The following is an 18357-nucleotide window of genomic DNA, read 5'->3' as shown; positions in this document are numbered from 1 at the left end:
GTAGACAACCTGCATTCATATAAATTAAACAGTATTTTCTACAATAGTATGAATATAAAGCCACAATATTTACTTTGATTGAATTCCTTAGTTATTTTAATATTGTTATTCATACTTTTGAAATACAGTGTTTCAACTGAATTATAGTTCAGATAATTTTTTAAAATATTACATACCTTATGACTAGTACATAAAATTATTCATACTTATATATTTATATCTGATATCCAAAAAAATTTACCATTAAATCGTTACAGTAGATATTAGTCTGACATGCTTATTAATTTATCCAGTGGGAATAATTATAGGTAAGCATAATTTTAGTGTCTTATATTTTACCAAATTGGCATGCTGCTATTACAGGACAAATAAAGACAGATGATATGGCTACCCAAAAACCATAATAGCTCTCCAGTTAGCTATGTTGCAAGCTCTAATATATTCTACTATATTAACACAGATTTCAGTTTTTTATAAAAAAGTGCTGCTGGAAGTTGTCAGATATATTCCAATATAGATGTCACATTCAATGGTTAGGAAATAAGACAGCGGCAGAGATGGAAGATAAATCTTTAAAAATTGTGCTGAGAGCTGGGCACGGTGACTCATGCCTCTAATCCCAGGACTTTGGGGGCCAAGGTGGGTGGATCAACTGAGGTCAGGAGTCTGAGACCAGCCTGGACAACATAGTGAAACTTTGTCTCTACCGAAAATACAAAATTAGCCGGGTGTGGTGGCACGTGCCTATAGTCCCAGCTATTTGTGAGGCTCAGACAGGAGAATCACTTGAACCCGGGAGGCAGAGGTTGCAGTGAGCCAAGATCACGCCATTGCACTCCAGCCTAGGCAATAAGAATGAAACTCCATCTCAAAAACAACAAAATATTCTGCTGAGAATATGCCCCCTTTATTCAATAATGCTCATGTTTCTCTTGCTGAGAGTAGCTATGCACTTTGGGTGTTTGGAGAGAAATTCTTCTTAGGGAGATATTTTCTGGCTGACTTGATCAGTCTTATATCCAATCTCAGTTTTTTCTTAAGACACTTTTAACTTTTTTCTCTCAATATAATCTTTCTCAGAATGAGAGCTGTTTTTCTCTCGAATGCATTATGTGTGTGTTTCAGAAACCCTATTAGTCCCATGGTGTCTGTGAAAGACGTGGGCTGTCACAGTGAGAACTCTCAGAGCTATCTCTATGTGGACTCATGCCAAAACCCAGCAGTGTTTTTTTCATGCCACCATTATAAATAAAAACTGAGGCTGAAACACTGCTCCCTTTTGTATTATTGTGAAGGTGTATTTCTACCCAGGAGGCCTGCAGGCTCTCCTCCTGCTGCTTAGGCTTCACTGTCTGATGTGCCACTGGAGTGCTGCTGTGGCAATTGGGGTTCACCTAAGATGTGAGTTTCCAGCTGTGAGCCCTGTGCTGTGGGCTGTGCCTCAGTGGCAGATGATAGGGGTCAAGAGAGTACACTAGCCACCAGGAGAGGGAAACAGGAGTCCTCTAGCCCAGTGCTCAGGGAGTAGAGAGCTATTGCTTTAAAATGTAAACAGCCAAAAAGATAGCACCTGAATCAACAATTTTTGTAGAAGAGTCACAGCCTACCTTCAGCAGGCACTGGGGTTCAAGTTGCAAAACTACCTCCAGTCATGAAGATGCGAAAAGTTTATTTTGTCATTGATTATAACCAGTTAGCATACATGGATGGCCTTCCCAACTACCAGGTAAATTTAGCATGAACTATGTATGACATGGTGCTGTAAATTCTACTTGTAGACTAATTATGGTGACTGTCTTTCTGTCTTTGCAATCTCTTGAGCAAATTGACTGTAATGCATGTCACATTCACATGTAATTGTGTAATAAAATAGTTTTCTTTCTGTTCTGTTACTGTGCAGTTCCTCTGGGGCTGAAGAAAATTTTGCTTTTAATTATATTTTCCAAATCCTGTCTAGAATTACCAGACATAATGTAAACACATAAGGTGCCAACTAAGCTTTATTCTAGATGGGTCTTTTCGGCTTCCAGTCAGTTCACAATTGTGCTGTGAAGTGCGTGCTGTCCCCTAAATATGCAGGTGGAATTGTGTCTTTGCCTACTTGGTATCTATCATGTCTAGAGTCACTTTTAGAGAGGCTAGACCAGATTTCTACAAACTTCATTGGTCAGATATTAACCATTTTACCTCTTTCAGTGACTCTTGTGTCCTCAGACCTGAAACTGATTCAGTGACCGTGGGGTCCAATCAGAGTAAAATGTGCATTGAGCAGACCTGTAGACATGAGAATCCACTTCTCCCTCCCTCCTCATGCTAAAATGCCCACAATTGTTCAGGTAACACTTGCTGCTACTTTACTCATGCAGGACCTGAATTTGCAGCTCCAAATTCTAAATCTAGGTCTTGAGAACTGAGAAGAAAAAAAAAGTTTTTGTTTGAGGAATGCAAGTCCTTTTAGTTATCAAACTCAGAGAGACATTAAAATGAGAGCACAATCATGTTTTTCTCCCTTTTTTTCAGCTATGTATCTCTTGAAACTGTTCACTATTGCCATAAGTAGCTATAAATTTAACTAATAATTCCACACTGGACACTGTATTCCATATCCTTAACCTTAACAATGTATATCCAATCAATTATTAAAGTTATTTCTTTACACAAATAAGAATTTCTCACAACCAATTTTGTATCAGCTCACTCACTGTTCCTTTTTTTTTTTTTTTTTTTTTTTTGCCTTTGCAAATCCACTTGTAAGTGCTGCTAATCAAAATGTAGATTCCAGGCAACTTGAATATTTTGTCTCAAGTTAAAATCCTTAAGCTTGACCCAAATAAACTGTCTGCTTATGTTCATGTTGTGTCAGCTTTTTTAAGGTAAAATATTATTTAGAATGTTCTAGAGCAGCCTCTATGAGGGAATCTCTCCTTTGATTTCACTCTACTTGCTGTAACACCCAAAAATGCAGGGTGAGGTTGATTTCACCTAGAATCTGCAAATAAGGTCTGGCTGGCCTCTGCCTGGGATTTACAAGGCAGGGCCAGACTTTGGATTGAGAATTTACAGAAAACCAACAGGAGGCATTGTAAGATATCAACATAGACATTTTAAATTCCTCTTTTGAGAGTGTGGCTTTTTGAACTTTTCACATCTTTTTCATTAACCTGCCACAGGTATGTGAGAGGCTCCAGGAGTAAATAGAATCTGATGGCAGAATCTGTTAAGTGTAAACAAGCATCTTAAGGCCAGAAAGTATCCAGAGCCACGACCACAACTATACCTACCTGTAAAATGTGATACTGGAGTAGAGTATTCTTGTCCTTCTACTTACCCACCAGCTAGCAAATCAGGACAGCTAGCAAATCAGGATGGATGACCCAGGTTCTGGAGTTCAACCAAGGCAGTTCCATTTTTTATTTAGAATCATCCTGAGTCTTCTCTGCCTGGCTTATCAGTGGACCATCAGCCCAGGGTCACGGGGAACCCTCTCACAATCACCTCTGAATCTTTGAGACATTTGAGAATGTCCAGAACAGAATTGTGTCAGGCTGATAAGAGTGACAAATTCTGCTTCTGTCCCATTGTGAGAGAAATGAGTCATCTTGTGTTTGTTTCTCCCCTTATACCAGAAGTATCTTTGATTGGTACCCAGAAGAGAGTTTTTCAAGTTCCCTGGTACTTGGGTAAAAAATCAGGAGGTCTTGAGGCTCAAACAGATAAACTAATTGGGCTCAAACAGATAAACTAATTGCTTCCATTTCATATAGTCATAAAAAAAAATAGATGAAGCAGGCTGGGTGCAGTGGCTCATACGTGTAATCCCAGCACTTTGGGAAGCCAAGGTGGGTGGATCACCTGAGGTCAGGAGTTCGAGACCAGCCTGGCCAACATGGTGAAATCCCGTCTCTACTAAAAATACCAAAATTAGCCGGGTGTGGTGGCTAATGCCTATAGTCCTGGTTACTTGGGAGGCTGAGGCAGGAGAATCGCTTGAACCTGGGAAGTGGAGGCTGCAGTGAGCCAAGATCACACCATTGCACTCCAGCCTGGGCAACAAAGTGAGACTCAGTCTCAAAAAAAAGGAAAAAGAAAAGAAAAATAGATGAAGCAGTCATGGTTCCTACCATCCTGGCAGTTTTAGTCTAGACTAGCAACTGGAAATATGGTTGAATTATACATCATATGGTGGGTACAATAAATAGATGTGTGCAAAAACTTGGGCTTTATTTGGGCCACTTTATATTGTGGCTTCTGATGTCTACAACTGAACTTAGAAGAGTCGTCATTGTTATTTGTATTTATTTTACCCTGCTAAGAATACTTATTTTTCTTCTAAAAAATTATTCTAGAAAACCTTAAGGCATTTTTTTAATTGCTTATTAGCATATAATATAAAATTCACAGGACAGTGGCAAAAAAGATTAAAATTATACAAACTCAGATTTAAGTTTACTTAAGTAAGCTTTAAAAAAAAGAACTGACAATACACCCCAGTGGCATAGAGAACATAATTGTACATTGGCTGTACGCTCTGCCCCAGCCCTGTTCATATTCACCCTTTTTGGAGGCCTTATCTATGTCTGGCTCTACCCTGGAGTCTTGCCTCACAGAACTGATTAGAGGAAATCAGAGTTTTGAGTCATGAATCCTGTTGCCTTTTTAGAGCTGGTGCTCAACATTTTCTGAAACCCAAAAGCAGATAAATGGGAAATATAAAGTATGTATTGTAGGATCTTACTTTTCAAATTTTTTATTAAAACCAGTGCTTGCAGAGACATTATTTAGCAACTGTTTTCTGTTCCTGCAGATCTAGTAGTTGATTCACAAGTCACAAGAAAGTAAATATAAACACAATAAAAATTTATCTAAATTGCATTAAACTCTTTCCATCTGTATCCCTTTCATCTGTCTATCTTTGCCTTTTATTCTATGCATTTTTTGAAAAAATCAGTGACAGATAAACAGAAATAGAAATAAAAATGCTGGGTCCTTTAAAGTGTTGGAATTACTGAACACTTAATATCAACTCACAGGGTGTTATTAGGATTAAATCACATAATGTGGTATCACAGCGCTCTGTAATGTCCTATTGAGCATATAATACCTGCTTAATAAAAATTGCATTAGTATATGTGCACATGTTGTTTCCAAACGCAGACTTACTCAGAAATTGCTGCTTTCTGTTTTCTCTGTAAACTTTAGAGTCAGCAAAGAATGTAATACTTTAGGATGAAGAATGATTGTCTTCATTTGTACCAGAAGTATTTGTGTTGTGACAAGAGTGCTGGGTTTAAGGGACTCTGTGTTGTGCCTCATTTTTCTAACTAATGGTAGAATAAACCCAGTGGGAGCAACATCATTATTGACAGGGCACTTGTTTAAAAGACTCATTTATGGACCCTTTCCATACCTGCAGAATTACATTTCATAGAGTGGGGAGAAAATTACCAAGTGGTTTATAAGCTCGTTAGAGCTTGAGAGGAAATGCTTAGTCTTAGTTAAGGGGTTATCAGCCCAGGCCTCTAAGTAGTATCACTAAGTAGTATCACTTGGCTATTTTGCAGAACTCTTTTTACTTGTGCCCTTTCCATGGATTCTGTTTATTGTTCTTGGTGGAAGCATCCATGTTGTTTTAATTAAGTGGCTCATGTGACTGTAAGATGAGGCCAGAATCAAGTATGAGGAATTCAAAATACATTCATGAGAGTTAAGTTCCATCTTTGCATTAAAGGGTGGTCCAAGAACCTGTTCTGTTTGAATTTGGTAGGGGCAGGACAGCGTGGCCCATATTTCCATTACTGTAGTAGAACTGCTGGTGCCTGTGGCAGGGGATGACTCCTGAGGACAAAATAAAGAAAAGCATATTTTTATCTCTCTGGAGCTACTCATTGTTTCTTCATCTCTTCTGCTATAAAGGACAGAATTGGGTGGAGTTTTTCTGTCTTGGTCCTTCTGCCTATGGATGTGGTGACAGCAGGTAGACCTGTGGTGCTGACCCTTTTAAAGGCATATTCTCAAGATGCAGGTGTAATTTGTCCAGAGAATTTTATCTGAGAAAGAGAAAAAAATGGCCTTTTATTTTCAGCTAAATGTGTCTCACATCAAGATCTGTGTCCGCTCTGCTTCCTCCAGGAAACATACGTTTAGTACTTGCAAACCTGTACTTCTCTACTTGTGTTTTTCCTCCCTAATGAGTTTGTCTTAACTACTTTAAAAAATTCTTAACAATAGTCAAAGTCTCTGAAAAATATATTTTTTCTATATACCAGAGCCTTCTCTACATTATAGCTTCGTATATGCTGTGCAGAAATCTCACTATGATTTTATATTCTGCGATATTAAAAATGTCCTTTTGTGGCTGTTGAACATGGGAAGGTGTAGATACTCAAAATTCCTATTGAGGAAAACCTGGGGTTTTTAGTGAAGACAGAGAACATGTAATGTTGAGGTTTCGTCTGTGTTGTTTATTATGTCTATATGCAGTACAGGATTAAGAAACCACTCATTGAAGCAGTATGGTATTTATTACCCAGAAAATTCTAAAAAATTTATAGGAGATAACTGCTGTCTACAGTGCTAAAGAAAGACTATTTAAAATCACTATTAAAAATTACAGAACATGGGAGATATCTCTATCTTGAACTTTCCATAAAACTAATGTTTCCTTATGGTTAAATTCAGACTATAATTTACCTTTCGGGGGGTAATATCTCAGCAGTAATGCTGTATCCTTCTGGGTGCATCAGGACATTATAAAAATTTGTTCTAGTGTAGTTAATGTTAATAAATCACTTGTTGATAAGCTCTCTGACACATTTTTTCACTATAGAATTATTTTTCTCTTCATCGTTAAGTATCTTTATGCAGCTGATGTGAACAAACCAACACATTTAATCTGGCAGCTGCCCTTCTTTCTTAGGTTTCCTTTGCATTTGTCTGTTTTTGGGAAATGAAGGCTCTCATCTTTGTTTACAAACCAGAAAAACTGAGAAAAACACAGGCTCATTCAATTACTGGATATTTGACAAAATAGTCTTTTTGGGCCAAAACCATTGACATACTGATGAGCTTGTTAAAAATTCAGCAACTCAAACTTTATCCCTGATCTGAAAAAAAATAATCTGCATTAATGGAATCTCCAGCTTATTGTACACATTAAAATTTGAGTGATACCTTCTAACTCAACATGTCTGTTCCATCTGAATGATATACAAAACTATGTCTTTTCCATCTGAAAAATACAAACAATTTTTTTTCCCCCTTTTTTGAGATGGAGTTTCGCTCTTGTTGCCCAGGCTGGAGGGCAATGGCTCGATCTAGGCTCACCACAACCTCCGCCTCCTGGGTTCAAGCGATTCTCCTGCCTCAGCCTCCCAAGTAGCCAGAATTACAAGCACGCACCACCACACCCAGCTAATTTTGTATTTTTAGTAGAGACGTGGTTTCTCCATGTTGGTCAGGCTGGTCTACAACTCCCAACCTCAGGTGATCTGCCCACCTCGGCCTCCCAAAGTGCTGGGATTACAGGTATGAGCCACCACACCTGGCACACAATTAATTCTGTATGATGTAAATATAGCACTCAAAATTGTACATGTTAGTGTTTATGCCCTCAAGTTTACACTTTATTATCTAGAAAAGTACTATATATACACGGATGTTATGGATCTTATACCACTTTCTTTTCTCAGAGTTAGAGAATACATTAGAGAATATTGTTGTGTTGAAAACTATTTTATGAATGATTTCAGTCACTCTTGTAAGTCAGAACCAGCTCTTTTTACTCTCTCCATTTTACCTTGAGTCAAATTAAAAATTCTGCCCATGACCAGTTGGTAAATATGTGTGTTTGTGTGTGTTTTCCAGGGATCGTTGACATTTCGGGATGTGGCCATACAGTTCTCTCTGGAGGAGTGGCAATGCCTGGACACTGTACAGCAGAATTTATATAGGAATGTGATGTTAGAGAACTACAGAAACCTGGTCTTCCTGGGTGAGAATGACTTTAATACGCAATTCCTAGTATACACTATAGGTTTCATTTTGCTGTGGACTTTATTGGCCTGGACAAAGGAGGATGAACGCAGGAATAAAGACAAAGACAAAAGAGTATATTTGGAAGACGGCACCAGGGGGCTCCTTGCTTCTAGTGAACAAGGGCCCTGAGCTTCTATAGATTGAGTAAAGGAGATAGGGAGAAGGGGGAGGTTGTGGTCAGCTGCTTGACTTAGTACAGGCCTGCATGACTGTATTCTTTAAACACTATTCTCCAGATGTTCCAGTAGATAACCTCAAGGAGCATGGCACCAGGGAATGACTGTCCTTAGTGTACCTTCTGGCGGCAGGAGCGGAAGCGAATTTGCCCACATTCTGCATTCATGATAAACAGTTTGCTGTTTGATCATATAGCCTCCAGTGGCATGCTGAGTTGGTCACAACACTCAGCCTTTCGGCTCCCAACATCATTTATCTTTTGTATAATTTCTTTTTGGTAATTTATGCTTTCAGATTTCTGTTTTCAAGAAAATCATAGGGATTTTTCCATAGAGAAAAAATTTCAAGATGTTTCATCTTGACCTTAACTTACCACATTCTTGAGGTGATCTCTGTCCTTCACTTTAGATTAATGGTAATTTCAAAATTTTACTGGCATAAAATACTGGTGCTCACACCTTAAAATCTAATTGCCACCACCAATTTTTAATTCAGTAGTAGCAGGTGATAAAATTAAGAACTTAAAAAATTAGAGTATTTTCTAAATATTTAGAAATTTCTGTTGTAATTTAGTATTTTGGGATAAATGTATTAGAATATTCTATTACATCCTCTTTACTGAACACATTACTAAGTTGTTAATTGGAGAATATGAGCAAGATGCATGTTACTTATTTTTAATAAAACAGGTATTGCTGCCCCTAATCCAGACCTGATCATTTTTCTGGAGCAAGGAAAAGAGCCCTGGAATATGAAGAGACATGAGATGGTGGAAGAACTGCCAGGTAGGTAAGAATGAATATAGACAACATGGATGAGAGGTCCAAAGTCAAGGAGAAAGCCAGTCCTTAAAGTGATACGGGAAGCTGTGTTCCAAAAGAAGTAGTTTCTGGAAAGCCTAATTTTTATTTTTATTTTTTAATTTTCTCTCACACAGTGGCATCTTCTGTCTTATGCTTTTAAAATTTCTAAGAATTCTTTCCCTTCAGTAATCTTCCTTCAAGTTTACAGTGACAGCCAAAGTACTGTTCATGGCATACAAGAGAGTGCACAATCTGAGTTTTTTTGTTTTTGTTTTTGTGGACACAGATATTTCCATAATTTTAAGGTACTCCATGTTAAACTATCTTTTAAGTTCTCTTTTTCCATCATCTCTGAAATGTGTGAGAGTAGTGGTTTCTGTATCATTGGGTGTTTTTGGTTCATTTTTCTGCACATTTCATCCTGTTTTTATTACTATAGTCTTGAAATACAGTTTGAAATTATAAAGTATGTTGTCCTGCTTTTTTCTTTTTCCTCAAGATTGCCTTGGCTATTCATAGTTTCTTGTAGTTTCATGTAAATTTTATGATTGTATTTTTCATTACTGTGAAAAAAAACCACTGGAATATTGATAGAGAGTTTATTGAATCTAGAGACCACTTTGGATAATATGGCATTTTCACATTTATTCTTTGAATCGATAGACAAAATATATTTAAATTTATTTGTGTTCTCCCATTTTTCATTGATAAATCTTTCACTTGAAACGTTTTTCAGCTCCTCGGTTAAATTTGTTCTCAGATATTTATTATTTTAGTGCTATTGTAAATAAGATTGTTTTCTTCCTCTATTTTATCAGATAGTTTAAGTGTATGGAATCATAACTTGTATGTTAATTTTATATTTTGCTAATTTACTGAGTGTATTTTAAAAGGTTTTAATGTACTGTTTATGGTTTTTTTATAGAGAACATTGCATGATCTACAAGCAGCAATGTTTTATTTATTTGTCTTCAATTTCAATGACTTTAAAATTTTTTTGACTAATTTTTCTTCCACATACATCAAGTGCTGTGTTAAAATAGAAGCATTGACAATGGGCACAATATACTTTTGCATTGGTGTCTGAATTTGAAGGTGCAAACACCTTTTAAAGTTTTTATAAACTGGTTTCAGAGGGTAAAAATCTTCTTTTGTTGGGCCTCCAGGGTGATAGAATGCCCTCTGGGTTTGTAGTAGAGCGGGGTTGTAGCTTGGTCACAAGGCTGCTGGCTCTGCACTAGGGTTGGCTTATTACAAGGGGCTTGGGTAGTTGTAATTCCCATTTTATTTTTGGACAGAGTAAATATCCTTCAGGACTTTGCTCAGTAGGGTAGATGCTAGGGCAGGTTTCTGCAGTCAGGTCTGCATATGGTGGGCTTTATATTAGGATGTGGGTTATTATGGCTTTCACTGAGTACCAGAGAGGATTTCTGAGGTCACTGTGGTTTCTACATAGGCAGAACTGGCCATGAACTGTGGCTTAGGAAGCTGGAACTGAGTCATGGAACTGCTATTGGGACCAAGGTCTGCAGGCCTGCCAGCATTGCTCTAAATGGGTATCACTCTCCAGGCCTCTGGAAGACCCAAGACCTCTCACAGACTGTGGCTGGGAGGAGTTTGGGATGATTACAGAGTAAGTTCAGAATTCTCAGTGGGACCAAGTTGGGTGGGACATTTTCTGGTCTGTAGTCAAGAGCAGGGGTCCTGTAGTTTGCCACCTGAATGAAAGCTTGCCTTCTGAAAAGGGTGCTCCTCAATCTTGGGCTTTAGCAAAGTTTCCCAATTGCCTCCCTGGATCTCAAAGCTCTCTTAAAGGCACTTATTTTTGAGATGGGGTCTCACTGCATAACCCAGGTTGGTCTTAAAATTTTGGCTTGAAGCAATTCTTCAACCTTACTGTACCATGTAGCTGTCATTACAGATGTTAACCATGATGCCTGATTCTCTCATTAAGACATTTTTGTCATGGATGACTGACAGACTTTCTTGCTGTTGGGGGTTAAGCAAATAGGGCACCTTTTTCTTTTTATCTGCTTCTAAGAGTGTAAATGCTTTATTAGCTGTATATCTCACATAATCTATGTCTTTTTGTGGCTGACTCATTTCATTTTGTGTAATGTTATCAAGATTTATCTTTATAATTGGTAGAACATTTTTTCCTTTTTGCAAACTGAGTGATATTACAGTATTTTTGTATTTCAGATTATATTTACTGAATGACTTGGTGACAGAAATTTGCATTGCCTTTACCTGTTAGCTTACAGTAATAATTATTGCTATGTAAATGACTCCTCATATGACCATACATGTTAAAGTATATATATGTGTTGCATTCTATTTCATTAGTCTAATTTTTCATCCTTATACCAGATTGTTTTAATTCTGTAGCTTGGAATGTCTTTTGAAATCAGGAACTTTAATGCCTGTAACATTGCTTTATTATTATTATTATTGTTTTAAGATTGCTGGGAACTTTATTGTCTTTTGAGATTCTATATACTTTTGGGGTTACTGTTTCTATTTCTTCAAAAATGCAATGAGAAATTTGAAAAACATTTCATTAAATTTGTAGATTACATTGACCAGGATGAACATCTTTACAATGTTAACTATTACAACCTTTGCATAAGAGCATGCTTGAGTGTTTTGTTAAATTCCTATGTGTGTGTGTGTGTGTGTGTGTGTGTGTGTGTGTGTGTGTGTGTATTTTTTTTTTGAGATGGAGTCTTGCTCTATCTCCAGGCTGGAGTGCAGTGGCACAATCTTGGCTCACTGCAACCTCTGCCTCCCAGGTTCAAGCGATTCCTTTGCCTCAGCCTCCTGAGTAGCTGGGACTGCAGGTGCATGCCACCAAGCCTGGCTAGTTTTTCACATTTTAGTAGAGACAAGGTTTCACTATGTTGGCCAGAATGGTCTCTATCTCCTGACCTCAGGTGATCCGCCCACCTGGGCCTCCCAAAATGCCGGGATTACAGGCGTGAGCCACCCATGCCTGGCATATTTTTTTTTTCAATTTTTTTCTATTATTGTTGTATACTTGCATTTGAGTTTAGTCATAGAAAATAATTCATAAAATTTCAGTTTTAAAAAATTTGGTAAGACTTCTTTTTTGGCCTAAGAGGTGGTCTATCAAGAAATATGTTGTATGAGCTATTGAGAAGGGTGTATATCCCGATGTTGAGGAGTGCTCTCTATACCTCTGTCATAAATAGTTGTTTTATACCACCTTTAAGTAGTCCGTTTCATTGTTAATATTCTGTTTTGATTTTTTTTATTATACTTTAAATTCTGGGGTACATGTGCAGAACGTGCAGGTTTGTTACATAGGTATGCACGTGCCATGGTGGTTTGCTGTACGCATCAACCCGTTATCTACATCAGGTATTTCTCCTAATGTTATTCATCCCCTAGCCTCCCACCCCCGAACAGGCCCCAGTGTGTGATGTTCCCCTTCCTGTGTCCCTGTGTTGTCACTGTTCAACTCCCACTTATGAATGACAACATGCTATGTTTGGTTTTCTGTTCTTGTGTTACTTTGCTGAGAATGATGGTTTCCAGCTTTATCCATGTCTCTGCAAAGGACATGAATTCATCCTTTTTTATGGCTGCATACTATTCCGTGGTATATATGTGCCACATTTTCTTTATCCAGTCTATTACTGATGGGCATTTGGGTTGGTTCCAAGTCTTTGCTATTGTGAATAGTGCTGCAATAAACATATGCATGCATGTGTCTTTATAGTAGAATGATTTATAATTTTGGGGGTATATACCCAGTAATGGGATTGCTGGGTCAAATGGTATTTCTAGTTCTAGATCCTTGAGGAATCGCCACATTGTCTTCCACAATGGCTGAACTAATTTACACTCCCACCAACAGTGTAAAAGCATTCCTACTTCTCCACATCTTCTCCAGCATCGGTTGTTTCCTGACTTTTTAATGATCACCATTCTAACTGGCATGAAGTGGTATCTCATTGTGATTTTCATTTGCATTTCTCTAATGACCAGTGATGATGAGCTTTTTTTCATGTTTGTTGGCCACATAAATGTCTGTTTTTGAGACGTGTCTGTTCATATCCTTTGCCCACTTTTTGATGGTTTTTTTTTTTCTTGTAAATTTGTTTAAGTTCTTTATAGATCCTGGATATTAGCCCTTTGTCAGATGGATAGATTGCAAAATTTTTCTCCCATTCTGTAGGTTGCCTCTTCACTCTGATGATAGTTTCTTTTGCTGTGCAGAAGCTCTTTAGTTTAATTAGGTCCCATTTGTCAATTTGGCTTTTGTTGCCATTGCTTTTGGTGATTTAGTCATGAAGTCTTTGCCCATGCCTATGTCCTGAATGGCATTGTCTAGGTTTTCTTCTAGGGTTTTTATGGTTTGATGTGTTACATTTAAGTCTGTAATCCATCTTGAGTTAATTTTTATATAAGGTGTAAGGAAGGGGTCCAGTTTCAGTTTTCTGAGTATGGCTAGCCAGTTTTTTCAACACCTTTTATTAAATAGGGAATCCTTTCCCCATTGCTTGTTTTTTTCAGATTTCTCAAAGATCAGATGGCTGTAGATCTGTGTTGTTATTTCTGAGGCCTCTGTTCTGTTCCATTGGTCTATATATCTGTTTTGATACCAGTACCATACTGTTTTTGTTACTGTAGCCTGTAGTATAGTTTGATACTACAAGTCAGGTAGTGTGATGCCTCCAGCTTTGTTCTTTTTGCTTAGGATTGGCTATATGAGCTTTTTTTTGGTTCCATATTAAATTTAGTTTTTTCAAAATCTGTAAAGAAAGTTAGTGGTAGCTTGATGGAATAGTGTTGAATCTATAAATTACTTTGGGCAGTATGGCCATTTTCACGATATTGATTCTTCCTATCCGTGAGTATGGAATGTTCTTCCATTTGTTTGTGTCCTCTCTTATTTTCTTGAGCAGTGGTTTGTAGTTCTCCTTGAAGAGGTCCTTCACATCCCTTGAAAGTTGTATTCCTAGGTATTCTCTTTGTAGCAATTGTGAATGGGAGCTCAGTCATGATTTAGCGCTCTCTCTATTATTGGTGTATAGGAATGCTTGTGATTTTTGCACATTGATTTTGTATCCTGAGACTTTGCTGAAGTTGCTTATCAGCTTAAAGAGATTTTGAGCTGAGACAATGGGGTTTTTTAAATCATGTCATCTGCAAATAGAGACAATTTGACTTCCTCTTTTCGTATTTGAGTACCTTTTATTTCTTTTTCTTGCCTGATTGCCCTCACCAGAACTTCCAATACTATGTTGAATGGGAGTGGTGAGAGAGGGCATCTTTGTCTTGTGCTGGTTTTCAAAGGGAGTGCTTCTGGTTTTTGCCCATTCAGTATGATATTGTCTGTGGGTTTGTCATAAATAGCTCTTATTATTTTGAGATACATTCCATCAATACCTAGTTTATTGAGAGTTTTTAGCATGAAGGGGTATTGAATTTTGTCGAAGGCCTTTTCTGCATCTATGGAGATAATCATGTGGTTTTTATCATTGGTTCCTGTTTATGTGATGGATTACGTTTATTGATTTGCATATGTTGAACCAGCCTTGGCTCCGAGGGATGAAGCCGACTTGATCGTGGTGGATAAGCTTTTTGATGTGCTGCTGGATTCAGTTGGCAAGTATTTTATTGAAGATTTTTGCATCCATGTTCATCAGGGATATTGGCCTGAAATTTTTCTGTTGTGTCTCTGCCAGGTTTTTGTATCAGGATGATGGCTGGCCTGATACAAAGTTAGGGAGGCTTCCCTCCTTTTGTATTGTTTGGAATAGTTTCAGAAAGAATAGGATCAGCTCTTCTTTGTACCTCTGGTAGAATTCAGCTGTGAATCCATCAGGTCCTGGACATTTTTTATTGATAGGCTAATAATTACTGCCTCAATTTTAGAACTTGTTACTGGCCTATTCAGGGATTTGACTTCTTCCTGATTTAGACTTGGAAGGGTGTGTGTGTCCAGGAATTTATTCATTTCTTCTAGATTTTCTAGTTTATTTGCTTAGAGATGGTTATAGTATTCTTTGATGGTAGTTTGTATTTCTGTGGAATCAGTGCTGATGTCCCCTTTATTATTTTTGATTGCATCTATTTGATTCTCTCCTTTCTTCTTTATTAGACTGGCTAGCAGTCTATCTATTTTGTTGATCTTTCAAAAAATCAGCTCCTGGATTCATTGAATTTTTTTTTTTTTTTTGAAGGGTATTTTGTGTGTCTCTCTCTCCTTCTGTTCTGCTCTGTTCTTAGTTATTTGTTATCTTCTGCTAGGGTTTGAATTTATTTGTTCTTGCTTCTCTAGTTCTTTTAATTGTGATTTTATCATGTCTATTTTAGTTCTTTCCTGCTTTCTCTCGTGGGCATTTAGTGCTATAAATTTTCCTCTAGACACTGCTTTGTCTGTGTGCCAGAGATTCTGGTATGTTGTGTCTTTGTTCTCATTGGTTTCAAAGAACTTTTTTATTTCTGCTTTCATTTTGTTATTTACCCTGTAGTCATTCAGGAGCAGGTTGTTCAGTTTCCATGTTGTGTGGTTTTGAGTGAGTTTCTTAATCCTGAGTTCTAATTTGATTGCACTGTGGTCTGAGAGACTGTTATGATTTCCATTCTTTTACATTTGCTGAAGAGTGTTTTACTTGCAATTATGTGGTCAATTTTAGAAGAAGTGTGATGTGGTGCTGAGAAGAATGTATATTCTGTTGATTTGGGGTAAAGAGTTCTGTAGATGTCTGTTAGGTCTGCTTGGTCCAGAGCTAAGTTCACGTCCTGAATATCCTTGTTAGTGTTCTGTCTCATTGATGGGGCTAATATTGACAGTGGGGTGTTAAAGTCTCCCACTATTATAGTGTGGGAATCTAAGTCTCTTTGTAGGTCCCTAATAACTTGCTTTATGATTCTAGGTGCTCCTGTATTGGGTGCATACATATTTAGGATAGTTAGCTCTTCTTGTTGCATTGAACCCTTTACTATTATGTAATGCCCATCTTTGTCTCTTTTGATCTTTGTTGGTTTAAAGTCTGTTTTATCAGAGACTAGGATTGCAACCCCTGTTTTTGTTTTGTTTTGTTTTGTTTTTGCTTTCCATTTGCTTGGTAACTATTCCTCCATCCATTTATTTTGAGTCTATGTGTGTCTTTGCACATGAGATGGGTCTCTTGAATACAGCACTTAGATGGATCTTGACTGTATTCAATTTGCCAGTCTGTGTCTTAATTGGGGGCATTTAGCCTATTTACATTTAAGGTTAATATTGTTATGTGTGAATTTGATCCTGTCATTATGATGCTAGCTGGTTATTTTGCCCATTAGTTGATGCAGTTTCTTCATAGTGTTGACGGTCTTTACAATTTGGTATGTTTTTGCAGTGGCTGGTACCAGTCGTTCCTTTGTATGTTTAGTGCTTCCTACAGGAGCTCTTATAAGGCAGGCCTGCTGGTGACAAAATCCTCAGCATTTGCTTGTCTGTAAAGGATTTTATTTCTCCTTCGCTTATGAAGCTTAGTTTGGCTGGATATTAAATTCTGGGTTGAAATTCCTTTCTTTAATAATGTTGAATATTGGCTCCCAGTCTCTTCTGGCTTAGTAGGGTTTCTGCAGAGAGATCCACTTTTAGTCTGATGGGCTTCCATTTGTGGGTAACCCGACCTTTCTCTCTGGCTGCCATCCATATTTTTTCTTCATTTCAACCTTGGTGAATCTGACGATTATGTGTCTTGGGGTTGCTCTTCTCGAGTAGTATCTTTGAGATGTTCTCTGTATTTCCTGAATTTGAATGTTGGCCTGTCTTGCTAGGTTGGGGACGTTCTCCTGGATGATATCCTGAAGGGTATTTTCCAACTTGGTTCCATTCTCCTCATCATTTTCAGGTACCCTGATCAAATGTAGATTTGGTCTTTACACATAGTCCCATATTTCTTGGAGGCTTTGTTCATTTCTTTTTATTCTTTTTTCTCTAATCTTGTCTTCTTGCTTTATTTCATTAAGTTGATCTTCAGTCTCTGATATCCTTTCTTCCGCTTTATCGATTCAGCTATTGATACTTGTGCATGTATCACGAAGTTCTCATGCTGTGTTTTGCATCTCCATCAGGTCATTTATGTTCTTCTCTAAACTGGTTCTTCCTGTTAGCAATTCATCTAACCTTTTTTCAAGGTTCTTAGCTTCCTGGCATTGGGTTAGAGCATGCTCCTTTAGCTCGGAGGAGTTTGTTATTACCCACCCACCTCTGAAGACTACTTCTGTCAATTTGTCAGACTCATTCTCTGTTCAGTTTTGTTTCTTTGCTGGTGAGGAGTTGTGATCCTTTGTAGGAGAAAAGGCATTCTGGTTTTTGGAATTTTCAGCCTTTTTACACTGGCTTCTTCCCATCTTTATGAATTTATCTAACTTTGGTCTTTGATGTTGATGACCTTCAGATGGGGTCTCTGAGTAAACATCCTTTTTGTAGACGTTGCTTCTGTTCCTTTCTGTTAGTTTTTCTTTTAACAGTCAGGCCCCTCTGCTGCAGATGTGCTGGAGCTTGCTGGAGGTCCACTCCAGACCCTGTTTTCCTGGGTATCACCAGCTGAGACTACAGAACAGCAAAGATTGCTGCCCATTCATTCCTCTGGAAGCTTCGTCCCAGAGGCCACCCGCCAGATGCCAGCCAGAGCTCTCCTATATGAGGTGTCTGTCAGCTTCTACTGGGAGGTGTCTCCCAATTAGGAGACACGGGTGTCAGGGACCCACTTGAGGTGGCAGTCTGACCCTTAGCAGAGCTCAAATGCTAGGTGTTGTTTTTTTACATTATGTTATTTTCAGTGGTAAGAACTGCTTTCAGCATCTTTCCTATGGAAGACATATGCAGTGCCAATATACTTTTTATGAATTTGGTTATTTTGAAAGGTTTTTTTTCTATTAGGCAGGACAGATTTGCTGATTTGGTATTATTCTCACTTGATAGCTATTTTTTTTTTTTAGGACTTTGACTATATCACACAGTTCTCTTTTGGCCTGTAAATCTTTTGTTGACAATTCACTGGTTATCTCGTAAGACTGTTTGCAAATCACTTTTATCTTGCAGCTCCCAAGATTCTCTTTTTGTCTGTAACTATTCAAATTGTGATTATAAATATGTTTTTGTTATAAATGTATTTGTGTGTATCCTAATTTGCTTTTTGAGCTTGTTTTTTATTTTTACATTATTTTGTCTTAATTTTAGAAGCAGTTATTTCTTTTTGTATTTTTTATCACCACAATGTAGATATTTTTGTTCTTATCCTCATTTTTCTGATTTTCTATAGTCTTTTGTGTTCCTATTTCACTCAGAGTATTATTCAATCTTTAAAATTAGTAT

The 18357-nt window shown here is 37.6% G+C and overlaps 1 protein-coding gene across 2 annotated transcripts in view; it reads left to right on the top strand.

Annotated features, from left to right (window-relative positions):
- Nucleotides 1–18357, top strand: part of LOC129020610 (zinc finger protein 728) — a 99801-nt gene that overhangs the window by 68990 nt on the left and 12454 nt on the right. For both annotated transcript variants that reach the window (XM_063658858.1, XM_054465191.2), the window contains 2 exons: nucleotides 7864–7990; nucleotides 8901–8996. In XM_063658858.1, the coding sequence (XP_063514928.1) occupies nucleotides 7864–7990; nucleotides 8901–8996 (223 nt within the window). The remainder of the gene's footprint in view (nucleotides 1–7863; nucleotides 7991–8900; nucleotides 8997–18357) is intronic.

Source organism: Pongo pygmaeus, chromosome 20 (assembly GCF_028885625.2).
Source record: "Pongo pygmaeus isolate AG05252 chromosome 20, NHGRI_mPonPyg2-v2.0_pri, whole genome shotgun sequence".
NCBI lineage: Eukaryota > Metazoa > Chordata > Mammalia > Primates > Hominidae > Pongo > Pongo pygmaeus.
The sequence above is the reverse complement of the archived record's forward strand: the minus strand, read 5'-3'. Positions and strand labels throughout refer to the sequence as shown.